Source organism: Phalacrocorax carbo, chromosome 1 (genome assembly GCF_963921805.1).
Source record: "Phalacrocorax carbo chromosome 1, bPhaCar2.1, whole genome shotgun sequence".
NCBI lineage: Eukaryota > Metazoa > Chordata > Aves > Suliformes > Phalacrocoracidae > Phalacrocorax > Phalacrocorax carbo.
Genome location: NC_087513.1, coordinates 191,912,985 through 191,934,196, shown reverse-complemented (window position 1 = coordinate 191,934,196; position 21,212 = coordinate 191,912,985). Strand labels below are relative to the sequence as shown.

The following is a 21,212-nucleotide window of genomic DNA, read 5'->3' as shown; positions in this document are numbered from 1 at the left end:
TTTCAAGAATTTAGATCTCACTTATGCCAGAAAAGCATTCAATATCAGAAAAAGCAATGCTTTGACCTGATTGCTTTCTTCCTGCTTAATTTCAGAGGCCTGCTGTAGGCAAATGAAGGTTTTGGAGATGTTCCCTAAACAGTTTTTATAAACATCTGTAGTGAAAACACCAAGTACTATAAATAAATGTGCTATTACCAGCTGATCCAACAATCATCTATAATGTTTCCTGTATTTTCCTTCTACTTTGAGTTTTCAATGTTCCTTGTAAACCTCTGAAGTCAGCGTTTGAATAGTTCCATGCCATCAGCCATTTTCATAATGTCAGAGTAGGCCCTAAGGGAAGATATGACCGAGAGTATGCATTTGTTACTATTAACTGGTGACTGATAAAACTCTAGCAAATTAGTGTCTGAGAAGGGTGTGTTACTGAGAGTCAGTTCTGAACTTTATGTTTCCTTGAGTATGAGATTTTTAGTATGTTTCTTTTCTACCAGGTTAGCTGTACTGAAGGCTGCGCAGATACTTACGCAAAGGGGTCTTCGTTGTGCAAGGACTGATGGTCCTGCTGCTGACCAAAGTCTAGTCAGACAGCATCAACAAGACTCTCAATCAAGTAAACAAATTTTGGCAAGTGATCCGATTACTGACAGGGAATAAGTTCCGAATCACACTGCAGTTGTTAATGGTGGTTTTTCATTATCAATCTGTTGGGTTATACTTCCTGCTTGGAAGATACTATTGCTGGTATTGAGAATCAGTTCTTAACACAATATTGTAAATGTGGTGGAGGGAAAAACAAGAGTATTTTCATAGCACTGTATATAGATATCATGGTACAGTGTCATTTTCCTAACTTTTCCCTGAAGCTCAATATTTCCCTGAATAATGGAAATATTACATATTTTTTTCAATGGATAAGATAAATTGAAGTGAATGCTTTTTTGCTGTGAACAAGAACACATATTTGTGGCGGATTTTTTTGTTCCCAAAACCACACAAGAAACATTTGACAGATTCAATGTTAAACTAGAAAGAGCTGCTGCCTTCTTGGTCCATAATTCAGCTTTACTACTCCATGGGAGGATATTGCTATTAAAACAATAGTAGATCCATTATATATTGTGCCTTGGTTTGTATGTGCAGTTTGGAATTACATCACTAACTGCAGAGATTACAGAACATCTACAGAAAGACAAAGATGCTTCAAGTCAATATTACGACTACAGCAACTTAATTTAGATAGTTTGGAAAAAGAAAGACTTGTGGAAGGTCTTAATCTATAAATATCCATCAGCAAAACAGTATAGAGGGAAGAACTAAACTCTTTGCTCTTCTGCTGATAGGACAAGGAGGTTTATGCTAGTTCAGTTAAATATTAGGAAAAAAATAACACAGCTGTTGAGCAATACAGAGTACAGGCCTGACGTGTATATTCACCCACCCAGTCCCTTGTTGCTTTGGTTGCTTAAATAAAGCATGAGATACTAGACAAAGCTATTCTAGAACTGTATTAGAGTTATTTATTTAAAGAAAAGTCCTATAAAGCATGAGATGAGAATGGAATCTACATTCATTTTCTGTATAAACGATTAATAATCTTTCAGAGTGATTTAGGAGCTTTCCACACTGGGGTCAATTCCATCCATTTATTTCTAGGCATGTTGGAATCTTTTCACTAGTTTGGCTTTTTGGTTTGGTTGTTAGCTTCTTAAAAAAAAAAAAAGAGCTGGTTTAGAAAGCACAAAAATGTTAACAAAATAACCTCAACTGAAGTCTTATTGGTATGTAATAAATAGCAATTTCTATATATCTTTGCCCAGCAGTGTCTGTAGTATGAAAAATACATTGATATTCTACCAGTAGCTTAAAGCATTTTGTCAAATTTTGGTGGAATTAAGTCCCTAATATATGTCCTGAAACATGTCTTCTTTAAAATATGTTGTTGACTTTAATGAGATTTCTCTTCGGCTTATACTTAAACAAACCCATTCTTCTTTTTAGAATTGGGCCTAAATTATATTTTTTTTCTTTAAAAAAATGTAGGCACTACACCACAGATTTGGACTTTCCAAAATAATGTTGTTGATTTTTTAACATCGGTTTATGCATAATAAAGAGTATACTGTTTTTAAGTATTTGACTATTAGGCTTTCTCAATTGCATTAATAACATAGCCTGACTTTTTATTGTGTCAGCTTTTTTTTTTTCCATTGTTTGAACTCATATAGTGTTGGTTTTCTGAATGTATATAACGTTATGTTCATTACCTTGTAGCCGTTCAAAAGAATTTTGTTTCCAGTAAGGCATTTGCAGTCTGAATCTATGAATTTTGAATGCTGGCCCTCTGATTCTCTGTTGCTGTTTTATAGCAATAAAATCATAAGCCTGTTCTTTAAAAGAAGAACTTTGAAATTTTTTTTTTAATTTACAAAGAGGAGATTATTTCTGTGATTTTTGCCTATTCTATATTTCAGGATTCCCTTTAGCAGGTCAATCAGGTGATGAAAAGACACCTCCGTGTGACTTTTGCTCATAGTAATATAAGACTGGGACAAGTCAATCTACCACTTTCTCCAATTCTCTCATTTAATGGGATCTACGTAGCCTATAATTCTCATTTTCTGTATCCTGCCTCTTGGATTTCACTCAGTCATGTGAATTCTCTGACCTGATCCTTCCCTTGACAATTCAACACATGTCTTAGATGCCAGATTCTTTTGTGAGAACCCCAGGTTTTTACTTTCTCTACTGTTGAGACCTTTGTTACTTGAGACAAGAACAGTAGGATTCCTATCACCCAACTTTTCCCAAGGTGCAACTAGTTCTCTCCATTGCCTGTGAAATGGGCCTGGGTTGATTAGTTAAATGTCAATAATGTTGACATCTTAAGTTAGATAAAAGGAACTCAACTCAGCTATCATTTGGCATAATTTGACAACCTTAATCTTCCAGTAAATTACAACTGTTAATTGCGAGTATTAACTTCCCAGTAATTGAACCATGTCTCCCAGATTGCAGGAAAGGAAAATAAATTCTACCAAGTCATAGGCAATTTGGTCTCTAGAAAAAACAGCTTCCAAAAATAAGGTGATAGTCAACCTCGCAGCATCTTCGAACGTAATGTCTTTTGAGCTACATGGAGGAGATCTGTGCAGCTAAATGAAGCAAGATGTTCCAAAAGAATGAAGCTGGTGAAGAAGGGAGAAAGCAGACCATATTTTTTCCCAAATTGGTCATTAAAAATTGGAGAACCTCTGAGGCTGGCATGACCTGCTCCATGGCTCTTAAGCCACATATGACTTTTCAGGACTTCAAGAGCAACTCTTTCCCAGGGCCTGTGTCACAAGGAGATTTGGCAGATAATATTCTGGATGATCCAGACTCACAGCTTGAAGAAAGTGAGCCAAAAAATGCCATCACCAAATTGCCTTCAAGCCCAGGTACAGACTGAGTCCAACTCCATTTTGTCTCGATTTCACCCACTTTTGAACTACTCCTAGAAAGTTGTCTCTTCTCAACTCATAGCTTGTATTCCACAGTCATGTGCAGTTTTTTGATTTTTGCTTTCTTGGATCAGGAGATTTGGCTACCCGTGCCCTGAAGGGAGAGCAGCCATCCTTCTGTTCCTACATGTATGGTTCCTTCCCCCATCAATTGTCTGCCTCAGTACTGATCCAGTCAGAAAGCTTTCCTTTCTCACGTAATAATAGATGGGTTTGAACTCTGGTTCTCATTTCTTGTCTTTCATGCAAACTATGGCAATAAAATCTTAACCCCTGCCCCTGCAATGAATACATGAAGGATGAAATCAGCTTAATTAGCAAGGTTGAGGATTGTAATTCCTCATGGTGATTCTACACAGAAAAGCAGTAGGGTTTTGTGTAGGTTTATTAAACTCCTGATACTGATTTTTCTTTAACTGTAGCATTCATTTAAGTGGAACATATAGCCAAATATAGCCAAATATACATTCTGTATTATATTTGTAAAGCATGTCCCTATAGAAAATCATACTATACAATATCAACCGAGCTATGAAAGTGCATAGAAAATGCAGAAGACGCATATGGGCATGTCACAGATTTGTGCTACAGACAAGGGAAAAATCAGCTGTGTGTCATGCTTGTCACAGAATTCCTCAACAGTTTAAGTAGCTAAAAGGAAAGATAACATTAAAAAGTATATCCAGAATAATGGATTGTCAAATACTCTGTATGCAAAAATATTCTAAAGCATCTGCCGATTGCTTTTCCAAACCCACAAAAATAGAGATTTTTTTATTTCAAGACAGAGAACAAGGTAGTTTTAATTCTGTGTTGTCCTTTTTTTTTTTTATGTCATGTCTGCTTCTTCTCCCATGAGTTTTGCAGAGCCAAAAATAAATCATTAGGTCATGCTGATATATTTTGGGATGTTTTATAGAAGACTGCTTCTATACTTCTAAAGAACCTCTTGAATGTCAGAAAGTATAAATAGAACAGTTTTGATTTACTTGCCAAGCTGGTTTCTTAGCTCTTACAAAAATTCCCAGGAACAAAAAAAATTCAAAGTTAAGATTACTTCAGCATTTATTTGATAGTATTGTAAACATGGTCTCTATTAAAAATTCTGTAGCGCTCATGGCTAGGCCACTTGGCAAATGTTTATTTCATCAACATAAGTTGCATTTGTGGGTAGGAATAACTGTTTATACACCAGTCAAGACATATCTACTAATTGCGCCAGCATGTCTTTGTTTCAGTTCTTAAGATTAGGTTTAAAGCTAGATGTGTGCTTTGTCTTAACTTACTCTGTACTTCCAGATGATACTTAGGAGAAAAAGAAATCAGTCCTGAAAAGCTTGCAGAAAGTGTAAAATTTCAGACTTCTATAAATTTTGAATTCAAAGATTTTCTATTACCAAGCTCGAAACAGCATTTTGCAAAAAATATCGTTCTGTTTAAATAGTGTATTATTAGACTTGCATCTTAATAAGCACTGCTGCATAATGGAAATTAAAATAATTGCCTAGGTAAAACTTTATTATTTATTTATTAGATTTTGATTACTGTTGCTGTTCATTGATAGGCCTCAAGGAAGCTAATTATTTCATCTCAATGCCAGGTTTATAAGTTAGTTTTCTTTAAACAGTTGCAGCTTGAATAATTTATAAAGGATTGAAACAGTAATTCATTATGGGTTTTTGAGAAATAGTATTAAAGAAAGAAGTTCTGTGTCTTAGTTTTAGAATAACACTTTAAAAATATTTAGATAAAATATTTTTTCTTTCTTCTAATTAAAGGTTTTGAGAGACAAAATTTCTATTCCTAGGTACCATAGCCTTCAAGCTGTGACTTACAAACAGGAGTAACTAATGAGATAACGTGTCCTAGCTGTCTGCCTCAACCTTGCTGTTTATGTTAAAAGTACAGCTCTAGTTTTTTGACAAGTCATTGCTGGTTTGCCTTGAAACTGGACTGTAGTTGGTATGCTAAGTAGCTTCTTCAGTAGTTCTTCCACGGGAAATTCAGACACCTTAATCTGTGCATCTCGAATGGAGCAGGCAGTTGGGGCAGCATCCTCATCAGCAGTCACATATGTTATCCCTACTTACAAGTCTGAGCTTTTAGCATTTGACCTGTAAGTAAGCCAATTAGGCACCAAAGTTTTCAAGAGCTTCGACAAGCTCACTTACTTTGGATGTCCACTTTGAAAACTTGGGAATGTTTTTTCAGTTGTTCAAGCATGGTAAACCTGATGGAAGCAACTTTTAGCTAGTGTTTAACTCTTCTGGAACTGCAGATAAGTCACAAAAGCCTAGATTTTTTTTGAGAAACTAGGACCCTGTTGTCCCTAGTTATATATGTAATATGATAGGTAACGATCTTGAAATACAGAGTAAATTGTTTTTCTTGTAAAAGGTGCCTGCTTCATTGTAACATCTGCAAAATCTCAGAACTTCTGCGGTGTGCTGATGTGGACAGTATGGGGGTGACATTTACAGCAAGCTGAGGAGGGACCCCAACCTCCAGCTTTGCTTATCTCAGTTTCTTTATGCAGTGGTGTTATTGCCGTTCAGAATTCAAAGGGAAAATGGATTTCTTTTTTTCATTTCAGAAAAGGTAGAAAAATCTACCTAAAGAACCTTGTGGTGTTCATTTCACTCAGGAGCAAAATATCCTACCATTTACATAGGTAGAGAAGACAGGACTCGTGCAGAAGGCAAAGGAGGAGGGTGTCTCTGTGAGATTTGAATAAAGCATTCTCTCTGTCCTCCCTTTTCAGTACTACGCCTGAACCAGGCAAATAACATTAAAAAAACAAAACAACCCAAACAGTTAGATGGGCAAGGTTTGGTTTGGGGGCAGCTGCATTTCAGATTTTTTAAAATTAATTTCTGTGCAAGAAGGGAGTCAGACAATAAAATGCTACACTAGAGGCAAAGCATGACTACAAGAGAGAGTTATTTTACTTTCCATTGGTCATAACAGCAGTTTATATGTTTTTTCTGCAACCAATTGTTTACCTTCCCAAGGCAGAACAGAGTCACCATGCTTCTGGCTCAAATGCACCTTGATATTCTTGGCTGAAAAACTGAACAGAAATAGCGAGCTGTATTAACAAACAAACACTGTCTACAGAATTGTTGCTGAAAGAATATTTAATGTTTGAAGCTCCAAGAGTTGAACTACATTGACTCCTTGATTTAAAAAAAATAACTTGATTCTGTAAATACCTTAGGTAGTACCATAAGAACTTGATGTATTAAAGTTAACCTTGTTCGAAAAATGGCATCTTTATGGCAAAATTAATAGCTGTCCTAAAACATTTTCCAAGTAGTTTATTAAATCAGCATTTTACTTTGTAAAAACTAAGATATTTTCTGAGATGTTTGTCTGATTACTTATGCATTGTAGCTGTAAAATGGCAAAATACTTTCCAGACAATTTTGCCAACGAGTTGTACTATTTCAGGAGGACACCTGTTTGTTGTGTTCAGAGGGCACCCACTTTTATTCTTTTAGTTTGACACACAAGGTACTTAAGAAGCAAAATAATATTGCTACCAGCAGGTGGTATACTTGTACAAACAGAGAAGAGTTGAATGGAAATTTTTATTTAAAAACTTTCTTAATCAGAAAACTGTATTTTGGTTAAATGTTTTGATGAAAAATAGCAATGGTATAAGCTGCTATGAAAATTCCTGATATTTTCCCTTTAATTTTTTTGAATTAATAAAAACCTTCCAAATATTTCATTTTGAAATTTTATTCTATTTTCCTGTTGTGTTTCTTCACAGCAGGAGTGCATAAACTGATGTCATGGTACCTATTTCTGATGTGATAACAAACATAAGAGTCAAAACGTAAAATAGATTTTTATTCTTGAAATTGGAAAATCATTTGCTAGATAGTTCAGGTTTTGTGTCAGTGCAATATTTCTACATTTTGAATAAGAAGAGCTGCACACTTAACATGGAATTCATTTTACTTAATTTTAACCATCTACAATTATGCTTCTAGTCTAAGCCATTCTGTCTGTCCCTTTTTGCAGTCAGTACCTCAATACACCATTCATTCCATCTTGGAGTTTGTTATACTGTGGCGTCATGGTAGTATTTATGAAATCTTACTAAGTGCTCGCTGTGCTGAGATGGCATAACATAACAAAAATGCATTAAAAATAAAAATGTCCTAAAATACTGTATATTCTTTCAAGACACTTTCCAAAAGTGACTTTTACCCCAATTTTCATTTATTTGAAACTTTAAAAAGGCTTTTTGAATTTGGGGGGTTTGTTTCTTCTTTGGTTGGAGTGATGACAACGCATTCTGAAATAGAAGAAAGGTTCCTAACTAGAAATCTGAGTTAAACAACAGAGTGTTGTTCCAACCACTTTATTTTCCTTTTCTTCAAAGATAGTATTACTGTATGTTTTAATTTTAGTAACCTTAAAATTTATTGCATTTTAGTGTTTCTAGGGATACAATTTATTATTCCTAGAATTTGGTGCACTTGCAATCTGTTGATATTTTGTTAATGAAAAAACGCATTGTGATTCTGGTGAGTCAAATGTCGACAATTTATGTATACCCTTTTTATGTTGCCTCTGTAAATTGAGTGTCATTGGATTAGCTAAAACGAACTGAATAACTTCAGGAAATTATATTGTTTCATTTAGCTGTACTACAAGTAGTGTCCTACTATTGCATGTTAGTATTTGGATAGATTTGACAAAGTTATCTTGCATTACTTTAAATTTATGTTTCATGTTAAATCAATTTGATAATTAAAAAAAAATCTAATTACCTTCAGTTTTACTTTGTAGACATTTGAATTATTGTCATTTCCATTGCTATTTTTAAGAGGTATGTGACTTCTTTCTTATGTTTTTTTTCCCATATAACTGTATGCATGGTTAGCCTTGTTTCCCTAAAACTACTGCTTCTTGGTATAAGCTTATTACTGTTTAATAATATAGCAGGCATTCCAGAATGAACATCTCATTCTGGGATCTACACTTCATAAAAAAATCTAGACAATCAAGATAATTGTTAGTCGTTCTTTGTGTGTGTTCGTTATCAGTTTGTTCCTTCAGACTCTATGTAATGTAATAAAATCCCCCATCCCTTTAAAAATTGTCTGCATCTTACATAAATTTTTCTGATGTTCAGGAGCAAGTTATCAGACCGTACAATACAATCTGGGAATTAACTCCCATAGAAGTTTGTGTTTCAGGTACTACCATAGCTAAAAGGAACACCTCTATGGCCATAGCCTCCCTTTCACATCTACTGGCATTACTCGTTTCTGATGTCCCATCTAACTGAAGGTTAACACAACTGGGCAGATTGCAGTTTTCAGCTTCCTTTTTCGATTTTTCATCTTTTGAACTTCAGTGTCCTCAATTTTTTCACTGAAATTGTCATAAAAGTTTCAGGCGTTGGACAGTTTCCTTATGAGTGTGTATTAAATATAACTTTTTCCAGTGCCTTAAGAAGAGAATAAAAGCTACTTAAATCATCCCCCTCTTTTCTGACAAGGATGCTACACTTTAAAACAATTCTTAGAAAATTCCTCTCCAGGAATCTGTGGATCTTTAATCATTAGTCGTCTTCTGATAGTTTTTGCTCTCTTGTCATTTGTAGCCAATTCTCTGTTCCTCTCACCTTTATCCTTCATTATTAATGCAAGACCATTAGTAACATGATAATAGGAGTGAAACTGTGCTGGCAGTTTTCTTTTTGCTTTTCAAAGGTGACTCCTCTGCTCCTGTTCTGATGATCACTGGTAGTATTTTCTGTTACTTTGAGTTCCTCCATGCTCTATTTACCCTTATTTCAAAGTCCTTGTGAAAACCCTTCCTCTCCCCCCAAACCTTGCAAAGCTACAACACAGATACCGACCTTCGTAAAAGTTTGCAGGTTTATGAACTGCATTCATCCTTCAGAAGTGTAAACAACTTCAAAACTTTTTTTTTCCTATTTTAAAAACTTCTACCATTTTCCAGTCTCCACAGGGAAATCTGTGGGTCAACTAGTATGTAATCTTTTGGTAACTTGTGCTGCATATACTATCAGTTTTGTTAAAATGAACCATTTTTTCCCCTTGTTCTGTTCGTAAAGTAGTCATAGAACCCCACATATCAGCCCTAAACTTCACAGATTTCTGGAGTTCACTGCCTTAAAGAAAAGTAGTTTAAATTCACAAGTCTCAAAATATTATAGATTGTCTAACAGATATTCTTGATAACCCAGTATTTATCCATTTATCCATCCATAATTATTCACATGGATTTCTTCCTCTTCCCATCCACTTTCACAGTTATTTCTCTTTCACTAGTTCACATAGTCATTGGTTTTCTTCTCACATCTCTGTTCTTTACAAACTTACTACTTCTCCATTTTTTCCGGCTCAGTGTTGCTTTTCCTTCACCAATCAATAATTACATTTCAAACCTTTCATATACACTTTTCAATTTCTTTGCCTCCCAATCTGTTGTCTTTATGGTTTCCCACTTCATGGAAAATATTGCCAGAAGAACCTTTTAATCTGTCTTTCTGCTTTGCTCCTGATCCAGTAAAATTATTCCAATGAATAGTATCTATTGGTCAGACCCTATTACTTTTCTTTTCTAATTCCTCACTGCCTAACTCTAGACTTTTCTATCAAGCTCTTTTTCATTTTTAGGGCTCTGATTTTGTCTACATTTCTCCTCAAATTTCACCAGTCATTTCTGTCTCATGTCTCTTCTCATTTTCATTTTTCACATTTTGGCAACCCTACACAAGAGGTACAAAAATACTTCTCATCACTCATGACATTTCTGAATATGGCAGTGCTGGCATGCCTTCTAGCCATGCTGCTGGGATGTAAGTGATCTAGCTGGACTGTTGTGCTTTCCACACCACCTCCCCCAGCTGTCAGTGACCAGGATACTAACTGCTTAACCAAATTCGCAGGGAGCCCCTTTATTTTCTCTCTCATTTCTACCCATGCTAGCTTGCTGCACTGATTACAAATACAAGATAAAGTGGAGAAAAAACTAGTGGTCACTGACCATCCAGCCATCCCCCAGGAAGTGCTATCCCTAACCAACAGCCTAGGCATCCCTGTTTGTCCTCTGCCACAACCTCGCCTTCATCACCCTCCCCCAATATTTTTTGACAGTGCTCTCTCCACCAACTTCTTAGGTTCTTCTTCATGGCCTGCCTTCCCGCTGTTATGTCATCTCATCAGTTTGTGAGCATAACTTCATCCTATTGTGCTGATATCCTAAGCCATGTAACCCTGCTTCTAGCAATCCATATATCATCCACGTGACTTCCCTAGGACACATCTGCCCAGCTTCTTTCGAAAATTGCAGTATGAAATTTACCATATTCATCATGTAAAAAAAAAAAATTTCCAAAGATTAAATATTACATAAATTCCCCTGAGTATTTGGTATCCTTGTATTTAAATAGGAAGCTTTTTTTCTTAGACTTTTTCCCTTCTACCTGAAACTCTGCCAAATATACTCCTGAAGTTTATCAATAATAATTCTTGTGCATGCGTACTTAAGAGAAAAAAAAATGTTGTTGTTTATAAGAATGTCTAACGATTTTTTTAAACTCCTATTTATAATATTTTTACTGTCTTTTGAATTTTCATTGCATTAGATGTTTCTCAAGTTCATTGACATCTTTATTCCCTGTGTTGCTATTTCCAGCTTTTATTAATATTGGTGTTATTTGTTTAGTATAATTCTTAGTTTTCAGTATTTCTAGTTTTATTGCCGGGATTCTCTAGCATGCTTTTTGGAAAAACATAAAGGAGCTTTGTGATTTTTGTAACTAAAAAAGTCTTTTTTGTGTAGAGTCACTATACTAGTTATGTTAATTAAGGCTTCTGATATTTGTTTCTGTTCATGTACAACAAGGCTTTGTTTTCTTTTAGCTATCGTAATGCAGGTGTGATTTTTGAATACCTGATAAAACCAGCAGTCGCTGTTTCTCTTTCAAGCACAGTCAGAGAAACGTTCACTCTAATAAAATTATTGTATCTGATGCCATACCACTTCTGAACAGCACTTGCTCTTTCATTGTTACAGAAGACTTTTACTACTTAGATCTTCTGGCAACTAACTAGGTTTATATTTTGGTGTGTACTTTTTAACTGTAATAAATATTGTGTAAGTAATAATTTGTATTTTTTGTATTTTGGGTTTTCTTTTACTTACTTTCTTTTTATTGTTACAAATCTTCTGTTTATCATTTTACCCTAGGGAAATTCTTTATACATTTCCAATATACGTTTTTTCTCATTTCTCAAAACATAGTCATAATTCCATGGTGAATTGTTTTTCATTTTTAAAATACGTTACTGAAAAAAAAACAGGACTAATTCTTGAAATTATAGATCATCAGTTCCCTGCCTTTTCTATCCAGTTTCCCAGTGTTACAAAGACTGTGGGTTCTCTGACATCCTTCCAGTTCTGTGACCCACCTCTTTTTCTGAACAACTTCTTCCCCTTCCCCCATGCCTGCAGGCTTGTTCCTCTTCATTAACATATTCGAACTTAATCTCTTCCATCTGGCACCCCATCCTTTGGGCTGCAGTCTGAGGATCTTTTATGGACATTTGCACTGCTACTCTCCACTATTTGTAGTTGCCTCTATCTGCTGTAGCTGTAGGTGACGTACAGCAAACTGCATTTGTACGAGAACAGGGACTGCATTTCGCAGACATGGAACTGCTGTCATGGATGCTGACTGTCCACAGGGTGGACAAAGGCTTGCTGTTTAGGACAGCTATTATGGATTAATAAGTAAAAGAAAAAACCCTTCCCAAACTATTCTTCAGAGTTGTGGCTGAAGGAGTTAATTGAAAATTTTTCAAAAGTTGTCTTTAAAAAGTCCAAGCTATAGGGATGTTGGGAAATGGCAGGGAGGACTTTGCTGTTCAGCTTGGCTTGATATTCCTCTAAATTGTTTTGGTGACAGAGCGCTTCACGATTTCTCCTCCAAGAGGGTAGTAGATTGGGCTACCTGAAATACTTTAGGCTGTCTCAACAGTCTTTGTCCCCAAATATATGGAAGGTGTGTGTGGTATGGTAGCAAAGTGTATGATACAGAATTCTGGGCAGTTCTGAGTTTTAGAGCAACCTGCCTTTGGGAGGCTTCAGAGCTGGTTTGCTGTAACTTATCAAAGTCCACACTGGCTATCTGGGGTAGCATAAAACCACTTTGCCTTTCCATCCCATGCTGGCCTTTAACAAGTTAAAATACTGTTTTGTTGCTGTACGCTTCTACGGGAGAACTTATCTTGGGCCGCATATCTCTGGGACACAGGGCTCTACCCACCCAGGGGACAGTGATGCACAGACATCAATATGATGGATGCAAAATGTCCGTTTATTTGGCTGCGTCACACGCTTATATAGCTCTTGCGGTTCCTGTTCCTGCCACTCCTATGGGGAGGAGTCTATCTTTCCGTCACAGGCCATGATCTTCCGGTCGCCAATCCCTGTCTATTCCCCTACACTGTTTAAAGTAGGAGAATGTACACAGTGACAAGCTAAGCAGGCACCAGTGATGATAGTGAAACAGAACTGGTAATCCTTCAATAACTGGAGTAAAACAGGGCTTGTTCCATTAAAACATGTACATTCTGTGTCTGTATCAACTATATGACATACTGCACATCCGAAATGTGGGGTTAAGTTTGCAACATGCACACCACTCCAAATAAAATATTTCATTGTTAGTAACCTTGTAATATCACTAGTTTCATACCAGCCCTCATTATAATAAGGATGATAAAGGTTTATATTGGATTATATTACAGTTTGTAAGGAAATTATTTTGACAGTTGAACTCCTGGTGTGGACTCTTTGGGTCATGTGTTTTAGGATGCATTTTAAATAACTGCTCAGTTAAATTGATACAGATATATATCTTTTTTTAAGTGTGTAGGAGTAGGTCATGAATGATGCTATGAACTTTCAGTTCCTAAAAAAAATTTCATTACATTATGCTTAATATGCACTTTTTCATTCAAACAAGCCTGACTCAAAATGTCACCTAACTGGTATAAAATATGGGGGAATGAGAAATTACATGTAATCTAGTTGGCTGTGAAAATAAGGATTATTAATAATATACATTATTAGGACACATGGAGCTTATTGAAATATTGTACTTGTTGCAGAATAAATTACTAAAATGACCTGATTTAGTCAAGTCACTTCTAGGAAAAACAGGTTGTAGCAGAAAGAGACATGGACAATCTGCAGACACGCTCTCTTCTAGGACTGACCTATGCCAAATACAGTGTTAGAAAGTGTAGTTCTGCTTGATATACAGCCATCATTTAGAGCTACCTAACAGCTACCTAAACTCCTGAAAATCTTAAAGCCTGAATAATACCCACAGGATTAGAATAAAAGTGTTTCTAAAGTACTGTAATCTAGGGGCTAGACAACTTAATACTGATTCAGGCCATAGCCCTGGACTTTTAAGCAGGTTAAATTCTTAGTTTTAGGCTGGAGCTTGTGGCCACAGCCTTCCACTTACTAGTATTTTTAATCTAACCCAATGATGTAATAACATAACTTTTTAGGAAAATTCCATAAATTTATCTCTCTATAATGCAAGTGATGAAACTCAACCATTCAAAACTTTCTGTAAGTACAGCCATCAGCTTTTCAGGCATCTGCTTTCTTGCTAACAATAGGGTAGGATAATGTGTTGTGTCTTTTTATTAAAGATGTTGGTCAAAGAGACAAGGGTAAATCTGAGAATAACTGGTTAAGATTAAAAAACCTTTTCTTTAGGGTTCAGATACTGTCTTCCAGTACCTGGAAGACGTGGGATACATTCCTGTAGAAAACTCTGGGAAGAAACTTCAGTTGTGTTTTTAAAAGCCATGTATTTTGTGATTAGGAATAAGGTTTGTGTTCTATTATTTTAAAAATTTCATTTTGCACCATTATTATGTATTTCAGACTTCAGTCCCTGGTGAACTTGTAACCCTCTTTTGGATCCCCAAAATAGACTTTATCTTCTGACAATTTCATCACTTCTTTACTTAGCACTTCATTAAAATAGTGACTCTAAAATCTGTTTTACTTTCAGCTGAGAATATACGGTATTCTTCAGACGGATTAATGAAATTAATGGATTGCCAGATTAAACAGAACAAATTAAAAATGTATTTTCTTAGTCTTTGAATATTTCTTAATTTCTTAAAATTAAAAGCTTTTCTACTCTACATAGTTGTATCAATCTTACCAAGCTAAGAGTTTTTATTATTATTATTGTGGAGTCAAGTGCCATTTCAGAGAACTCTTGTGTTTAAGAGAGTTTTCATTATTATCTTTACTCCTGTTTCATCATGACTTATTCTTAGATGGAAGTAAAAAGGGAAAGTTTCTTTCCTTTCGGAAAAATCACTATGATAAAAGCCTTTAGGATTATCTTTGATATCATCAGTTTAAAACATAGACTAAGAGTGCCCAAGAAGTCTTTAAGCTTTGTCTTTTAAACCATGGGGCAGTTGTCTGCCCATTTTTGCATTCACATCACATAAAGGTCAAGGGAATTTAGCAGTCACAATAAAATTATTCAGTGCTCAGTGTAGTAGGAGAAATGATGGACTGATACTTCAAGCTAACACGACATCTGTGAGCAAAAACTGTATCAAGGTACAAAACCAAAGTAGGCTGCTTCACTTAGCAAAAGATAATTGGCACTCAAGATAGCAAGATATTTCTCTCTCGTAGCATGCATATCCAGCCATTAATGCTGCATCTTTCCACCATGGAAGCTCAGAGTTACTACCTCGCCTTTACGCAAGATGCTCTGAACTACTCTAGGTGAGGAAGCAGCTCCCACTGTACTCCTGAAGTTGCTTTCTCACTGCTGTGCCAACTCAAGCACATAGTGAAAATTTCATTCAGAATGCAAAAAAAAAAAATACAGTGACTAAAAATGATGGTGTGATGATTCTGAAAATATTGTTAGTGGCTAGAAGCTATGCTGCTACATCCACTCCCCTTGGTGCTCTGCCTGCCAGAGCTGATCCAGGTCTCACGACAGCAGTCAGTAAAGTTGGACAAGAACTCGTGCAAACATGAAGAAAGTAGTTAAGTGGACTGTAAAAAATGAAAAGGTCTGTTCTACATTAGCATATTTCTACATTTCCTCTGGAAATGGCTACCAGCGCGTAGCTTCTCAAAGTGAAGGCGGTATAGAAAAAACAGTGGCTGAAGTAGAAAAATCCAGCAGAAATGTAGCCATACTCATGAGCTGAAAACTTTTTTTTAATCTGCCTTTTGTCCACTGACCTACAGGGTTCTGCAGTTAGATTGGAAATGACTGGTTTAAACCAGTGGTTCCCTAGTTATGGTCTGCAAGGTCATGATCTCAGGATAATTTTAAGTGTACAGTGGGTTCAATTACAAGTTTCATGTTAACGTTGTATCTACAAACATTTTGGGTATTTGATAGTGATCCAGGAAGTTTTTTAAATGTTGGCTTAGCATACAGCTTTGCCCGAATATCTCACAGCATACTTATAAACTTGATGTAGGAGACGTTTGTGTTAAGGTCAAGAAGTGGCCTGAAAGTAGAGCTGATAATTTCTTTAGAACTACAGCTGAATACCGATGTTGATATATGTATATATTTTTATTTGAATATAGATTAACAATGGTTGATATCATTCTACAGAACTTTAATATTGCTTTTGAATGTAAAAAGGCAATGTAATGCAAAGATGGCCATGGTTGTTAATGGCTTGTATTAGCCGGAAGCTATAAAATCATCCTAGTACTCATGTTAGTGATGGAATAATAATTTACCAAGACAATTACCACATGGCGGAATTTTTTTGCTGCTCTAATTCAGTGTTATTAATAATGAATAAAATTGCAATTTTATCAGGTTGCTAGGGGCAGTGGGGAATTATTTCAATGAATATTTCAGCACATTAGTTTAATCATAGTTCCACAAAATTCAAGTGGGCAATATTTTATACTTCTAAGTTCAGTCTGCTAAGGGACCATAGTCATTAAATTGCAAACTATTTGCACTGAGGTCCATTCTATGATTTACAAGCCTTGTTAAAAACACTGTAAAAGAAAGCAAGCTGTGCCATTAATACTTGTAATTTGATGCTGCATTTGTTAATGGACTCAGTGTGATTAATGTTTTTAGCAGCAGGCAGAACATTTTGAGACAGGCAGTGCTGAGGTTTATAATATAGAAATGCATGTAAAGAAACATTAGAATATTGTAAGTTTAAGTAATATATGTTTTTACAAGATTGTATTCCTGAAACAGAAAAGCAGCAGTGAAATTATGCAATAATATATGTAAATACAGTTCAAGCTGTGGTAGGTGCTGATGTGTGTTCTTTATTTTGTAGCCAACTGCATGACTTCTGGCGCTTGGATTACTGGGAAGATGATTTGCGCCGGCGGAGGCGATTCGTTCGCAATGCTTTTGGGTCTACTCATTCTGATGCTCTCCTGAAAGCTGCTGTGGAATATGGTCAGTACTAACTCCTGCTTAAAAATATAGCTCATGGTGTTTTCTTGATGTCCATGAATCCTTGAGAATTATGTCCCTTCTTTTCTAAGGACAGTGCTGAGGGTTCATAGGACAACATATTCCTAGAAAAGGAATTCTTTCGATTTACGCTTTAATGAACCAGAAGACTTGAGCTTGTGGGCTGTTAAATTCACTGATCCCCAGGGGATTCACATTATACCTCTCTAGCATTCCCAGACACTAATTCTGAGACACTGGTAAAAGTAACTGAACTTGTCTCTCCGGAGTGACAGGATGAAACTGTTAGGCCATCAAACTAATGTGTTGTAATAGTTCCATTGGAGACCTTTCCTGAATGAGGAATTAACTGGTTTTTAAAAATATCAGAAGTTTTATCCTGGCATGTATAATCTCAGCCAAAAGTTTTTTTTTTTTCTGCAAATCATGGATTATATAAGAACTTGTTTAAAATAGTTATTTTAAGTATACTTGTGATTTGAACAGTGAACTGACAACATAGGAGCTGCATTCTGGGAACTTAAGGATTAGAAGATGTTTGATTTTCATGGAGAGGTAGCTGGAATATAAAAGAGGAAGGAAGAACATGATTACAAATTCCCTTATACCATCAAAATGTTTCATATATTTAGTGACTTCTGTACATCAGGCTGAACCTGAGTACTCTAAATGTCTAAAGCAAATTTATTTCACAGGTTTAAGCTGGGGTACCTCTCCAACCTATCAAAGACAGGAATTTTTTAAGGAATATTAAGATGGTTTTCTGGGGCTTTTTTAAATCTGTAGTATTGAAAAAAAAAATCTTGGGTTTTTTTAGCATTTAGGAATAAAGAATGGAAGTAATTATACATAAAGCAAGTTGAACCTTTCAGATGATGTGTAGCCAAAGGCTAATGTTCCCAGAAGTTCTGAATATGATAGATAGAAAGCTAACTGTGTAACCTACACATTTCACCAACCTTGCAGGTTGTTGAGGCAAATACCTGGGATTCAAACAAGGTTAGATATATAAATTACTATTTAGTTTAGTATAAATTAGTATTAGTGTAATTCAATACTTATTTAAACATGAAGGCTATCATGTGCAGGACTTCAGGTCATAAACTGTTCATAAGTTGGGTTAAGGAAGACATTTCCCCCAGTAGTATATAGTATTGCATATTTGACAAAGGGTTATTTTCTCCACATTCTTCCAAAACATGAGGGGCAGATGCAAAACTGCTAATTGCTGTGTTGCTTTTGTAAGGCCAATTATTGTCAAAACCACGGGCTTTATGCATTATACAGGCATGAGAAGCCTTAAAAGTATTCTTATTGATTAATATTTTTAATTTTGGATATTAAACTATCATTAAAACAGGAAGAAATCTAATTATAAACTATTACCAAGTTTTAAGCCTTGATATTATACTGTTTTTAAAATAACAGGAGCTTTCCATTTACTTAGATGAGCTTTGTTTCATGCCTTTATAGCAGGAATGTTCTATCTTTGGGATAAGATTGTACTCAGAGGATGCTGGAAATAGTTGTGGGGTTTTTTAATGAGAACTATAATACAAGTTGCTCTTAAACAGTTTCAGCATGTTGCAAAGATTGCCTCCATTTACGTAGTTTCTGTGTTCTAGTATTTCAGTACAGGTGACAGCTGCCTGGTAGTAAAGCTAACCTGCAAGACAAAGCTACAACCAAAAGAACCAGAAAAACTGAAGTAGTTAGTTTCATATTGTATTGTTTCTATATAATTTCATGCTACTCACCTGTTAGTTCATTCAATGTACAGGAAAGTTAAAGCTCGGGTGGGTTTAGAGGTGATATGCACCAAATTTAGTGGTTGCATAAAGATTACAATAGACTGAATTTGTTCTGTTTGCGGAATTAAAATAAATAATTCTACCTTTTCACATATATATTAAAATTAATGTTTGGAATTTTAAAACAGCATGCATTCAAGTTACAATTCATGGATTCTATCTAGATGTCCTTACTTCTCAGAGGCTTAAGCTTTTGGATTTTAATACTGATACTTTTAGCTGACCTTCCTCTGTAAGAAAACATCCTTAACACTGATGTTATTTTTATGCCTCTTGGTGTTACTAATGAGTTGAATAATTTATGAGGTTGTCATGTGAAAAGGATTTGGTGCAGTTTGATGTACTTTTAGCCCCTGGTGTTGGAATGTGATTAATAAAGACCTGGGGGCAGATTTTTTCCATAGGGTTTAACTTCCATTGTAATTTTTTTTATTGCTTTGTTTAGATAATTTTGTTTGGAACAGTTTGATAGTAAAATGCCCCTAGCTTCCAAAACTAAGCATGATATCACACTACAGAAAGAATTTAAAGCATTTTAAAAAAATCATACTGCATAGTTTTCCAGTAACAGATTTTTTCCTGACCTCAGATAGTTTGTGAGAAATAAACTATTTATCAAGGCAAAAATTGTTGGGCTTTTGTTATATTAATAGCAATTTTTCATCTTGACTGATACCTCTGGCACAAGTAAAGCTATTTTGAGCATCAGTAAAATAGTAGAAACATCTTACAAGTTTTTGTTATCTACATTGACTGGCAGTTATCATTTAGGATTTTGTGCATAAATATTGCAGTGGAGGAATGTTTAGTCAAAGCCTAAGTCAGCAAGCTCGTCAGTGTCTACGATCAAAGGCATCAACTTAAATAGGTCTGATCAGGCATTGCAGAAGAGGGCAGGCAGTTTCAGCTGAGCAAAAATCACAGAGCAAAGATGACAAAATTAATCAGTCATTTCTTTGGCAGTAAATAATAAGATATGCTGAGGATTGCAGATGAGAGAGTTTCCAGATTCCTTGGAGATGTGCCTGCTTAACACCTGATTTATCTAAGCTTGTGCAGCCATCAAGTTATGAACTTGATAAATAAAAAAGTGCTACTCCAGTATTAAATCAAAGTTGATGTTGGATGTATGGATACTGTAATTATATAATACTTGCAGTCATCAAGGAATAGAACCATCTTGGAAATGAAAACCATGTCTGTGATCTGTATGTTTGTTCTAGAAAAGTAAAAACAACTGTTAAATTCTACCTTGAAGAGCTAAAAAAAACCCAAACATGTTCATTTTAGCTGATAGGTGACTTCTTCCTGTAGGAAACTTTATATATTATCCACTACTGGGAAATAGCATTCTCAAAAAATTTCTGCTACAAGGCAAGTGAGTGAAGTTTCTATTTAACTACAGCTTGTTAGTCAGCCATTGTATGCGTGTTCAGATGTCTGGTTTTGATAAAATATAATATGCATACGTATATGTATGCATCTGTGTGTGTATATATATGTTCGAAGTCCTTGGCAAGTAAAAAATATTGCAATGAGACATTATAACATATTGCTGTGGCTATATACAACTGTGTGAAAAATTATAGCTTATTCCTATGGCTATATACTTGGCTGTCTGTTGAGGCTGTGGGTATGTCAGAATCATAGCAGCATTTACGAGAGATGGACTGGAGAAGTTTTCTCTTTGGATTAGTCTCTTCCATTTCTAAGTTTTTGATATTAGGCATTGGATTTGTTTGTAATCTCTTAAAACCACTTTCATACCTGAATTTAAAAATCAAGCATAATTATTTCAGCATTGTATCTGATGTGCCCTTTTGTTTTAGTTAAATTCTTACTTGAATAGAAATATAGGTTAATCTCTCCCTTTTGTGAAGTTGAAGGGATACTACTTACTGCAGTATCAAAATGCAAGCTATAATGGGATTTTGAACTACCTGAAAACTTTTAGTAGTTTTAATTTTATAGTGTTCATAGATTTTAAACTGTTCTTATTTTAAGTTTAGATGGAGTTTCGATGTAATTGATTAAATTGTAGACTGAAAAGAAAGGAAGAAAATAAAAGAGTGCATAAAACTTTATAAACTCTACTTCTCTTCCCCAAATTTTACTACCAATAAATACATTAAGTACACAGATACGAACAAGTTCACAGTGATTCTGTACATGTGGTGAAAGAACTGGCTCTTAGAGTCGTTGGAGATTAGTATAGATGAGACACTACTGTACTACCCTGCCAGTGAGACAGAACACTGCTCCACAAAGGTCATCTTAAGAGCAAAATAGTTCATTTTTTACACTTTGGTCCTTCAGTCTTTAAAGATTGTGGTCCACAAACCATGTGCACATAAAGGGGGTCCAAGA

At 35.3% G+C, this 21,212-nt stretch overlaps 1 protein-coding gene across 7 annotated transcripts in view; it reads left to right on the top strand.

Annotated features, from left to right (window-relative positions):
* NBEA (neurobeachin) overlaps positions 1-21,212 on the top strand; it is a 505,018-nt gene that overhangs the window by 294,406 nt on the left and 189,400 nt on the right. For all 7 annotated transcript variants that reach the window (XM_064441021.1, XM_064441019.1, XM_064441015.1 and 4 more), the window contains one exon: positions 16,892-17,016. In XM_064441021.1, the coding sequence (XP_064297091.1) occupies positions 16,892-17,016 (125 nt within the window). The remainder of the gene's footprint in view (positions 1-16,891; positions 17,017-21,212) is intronic.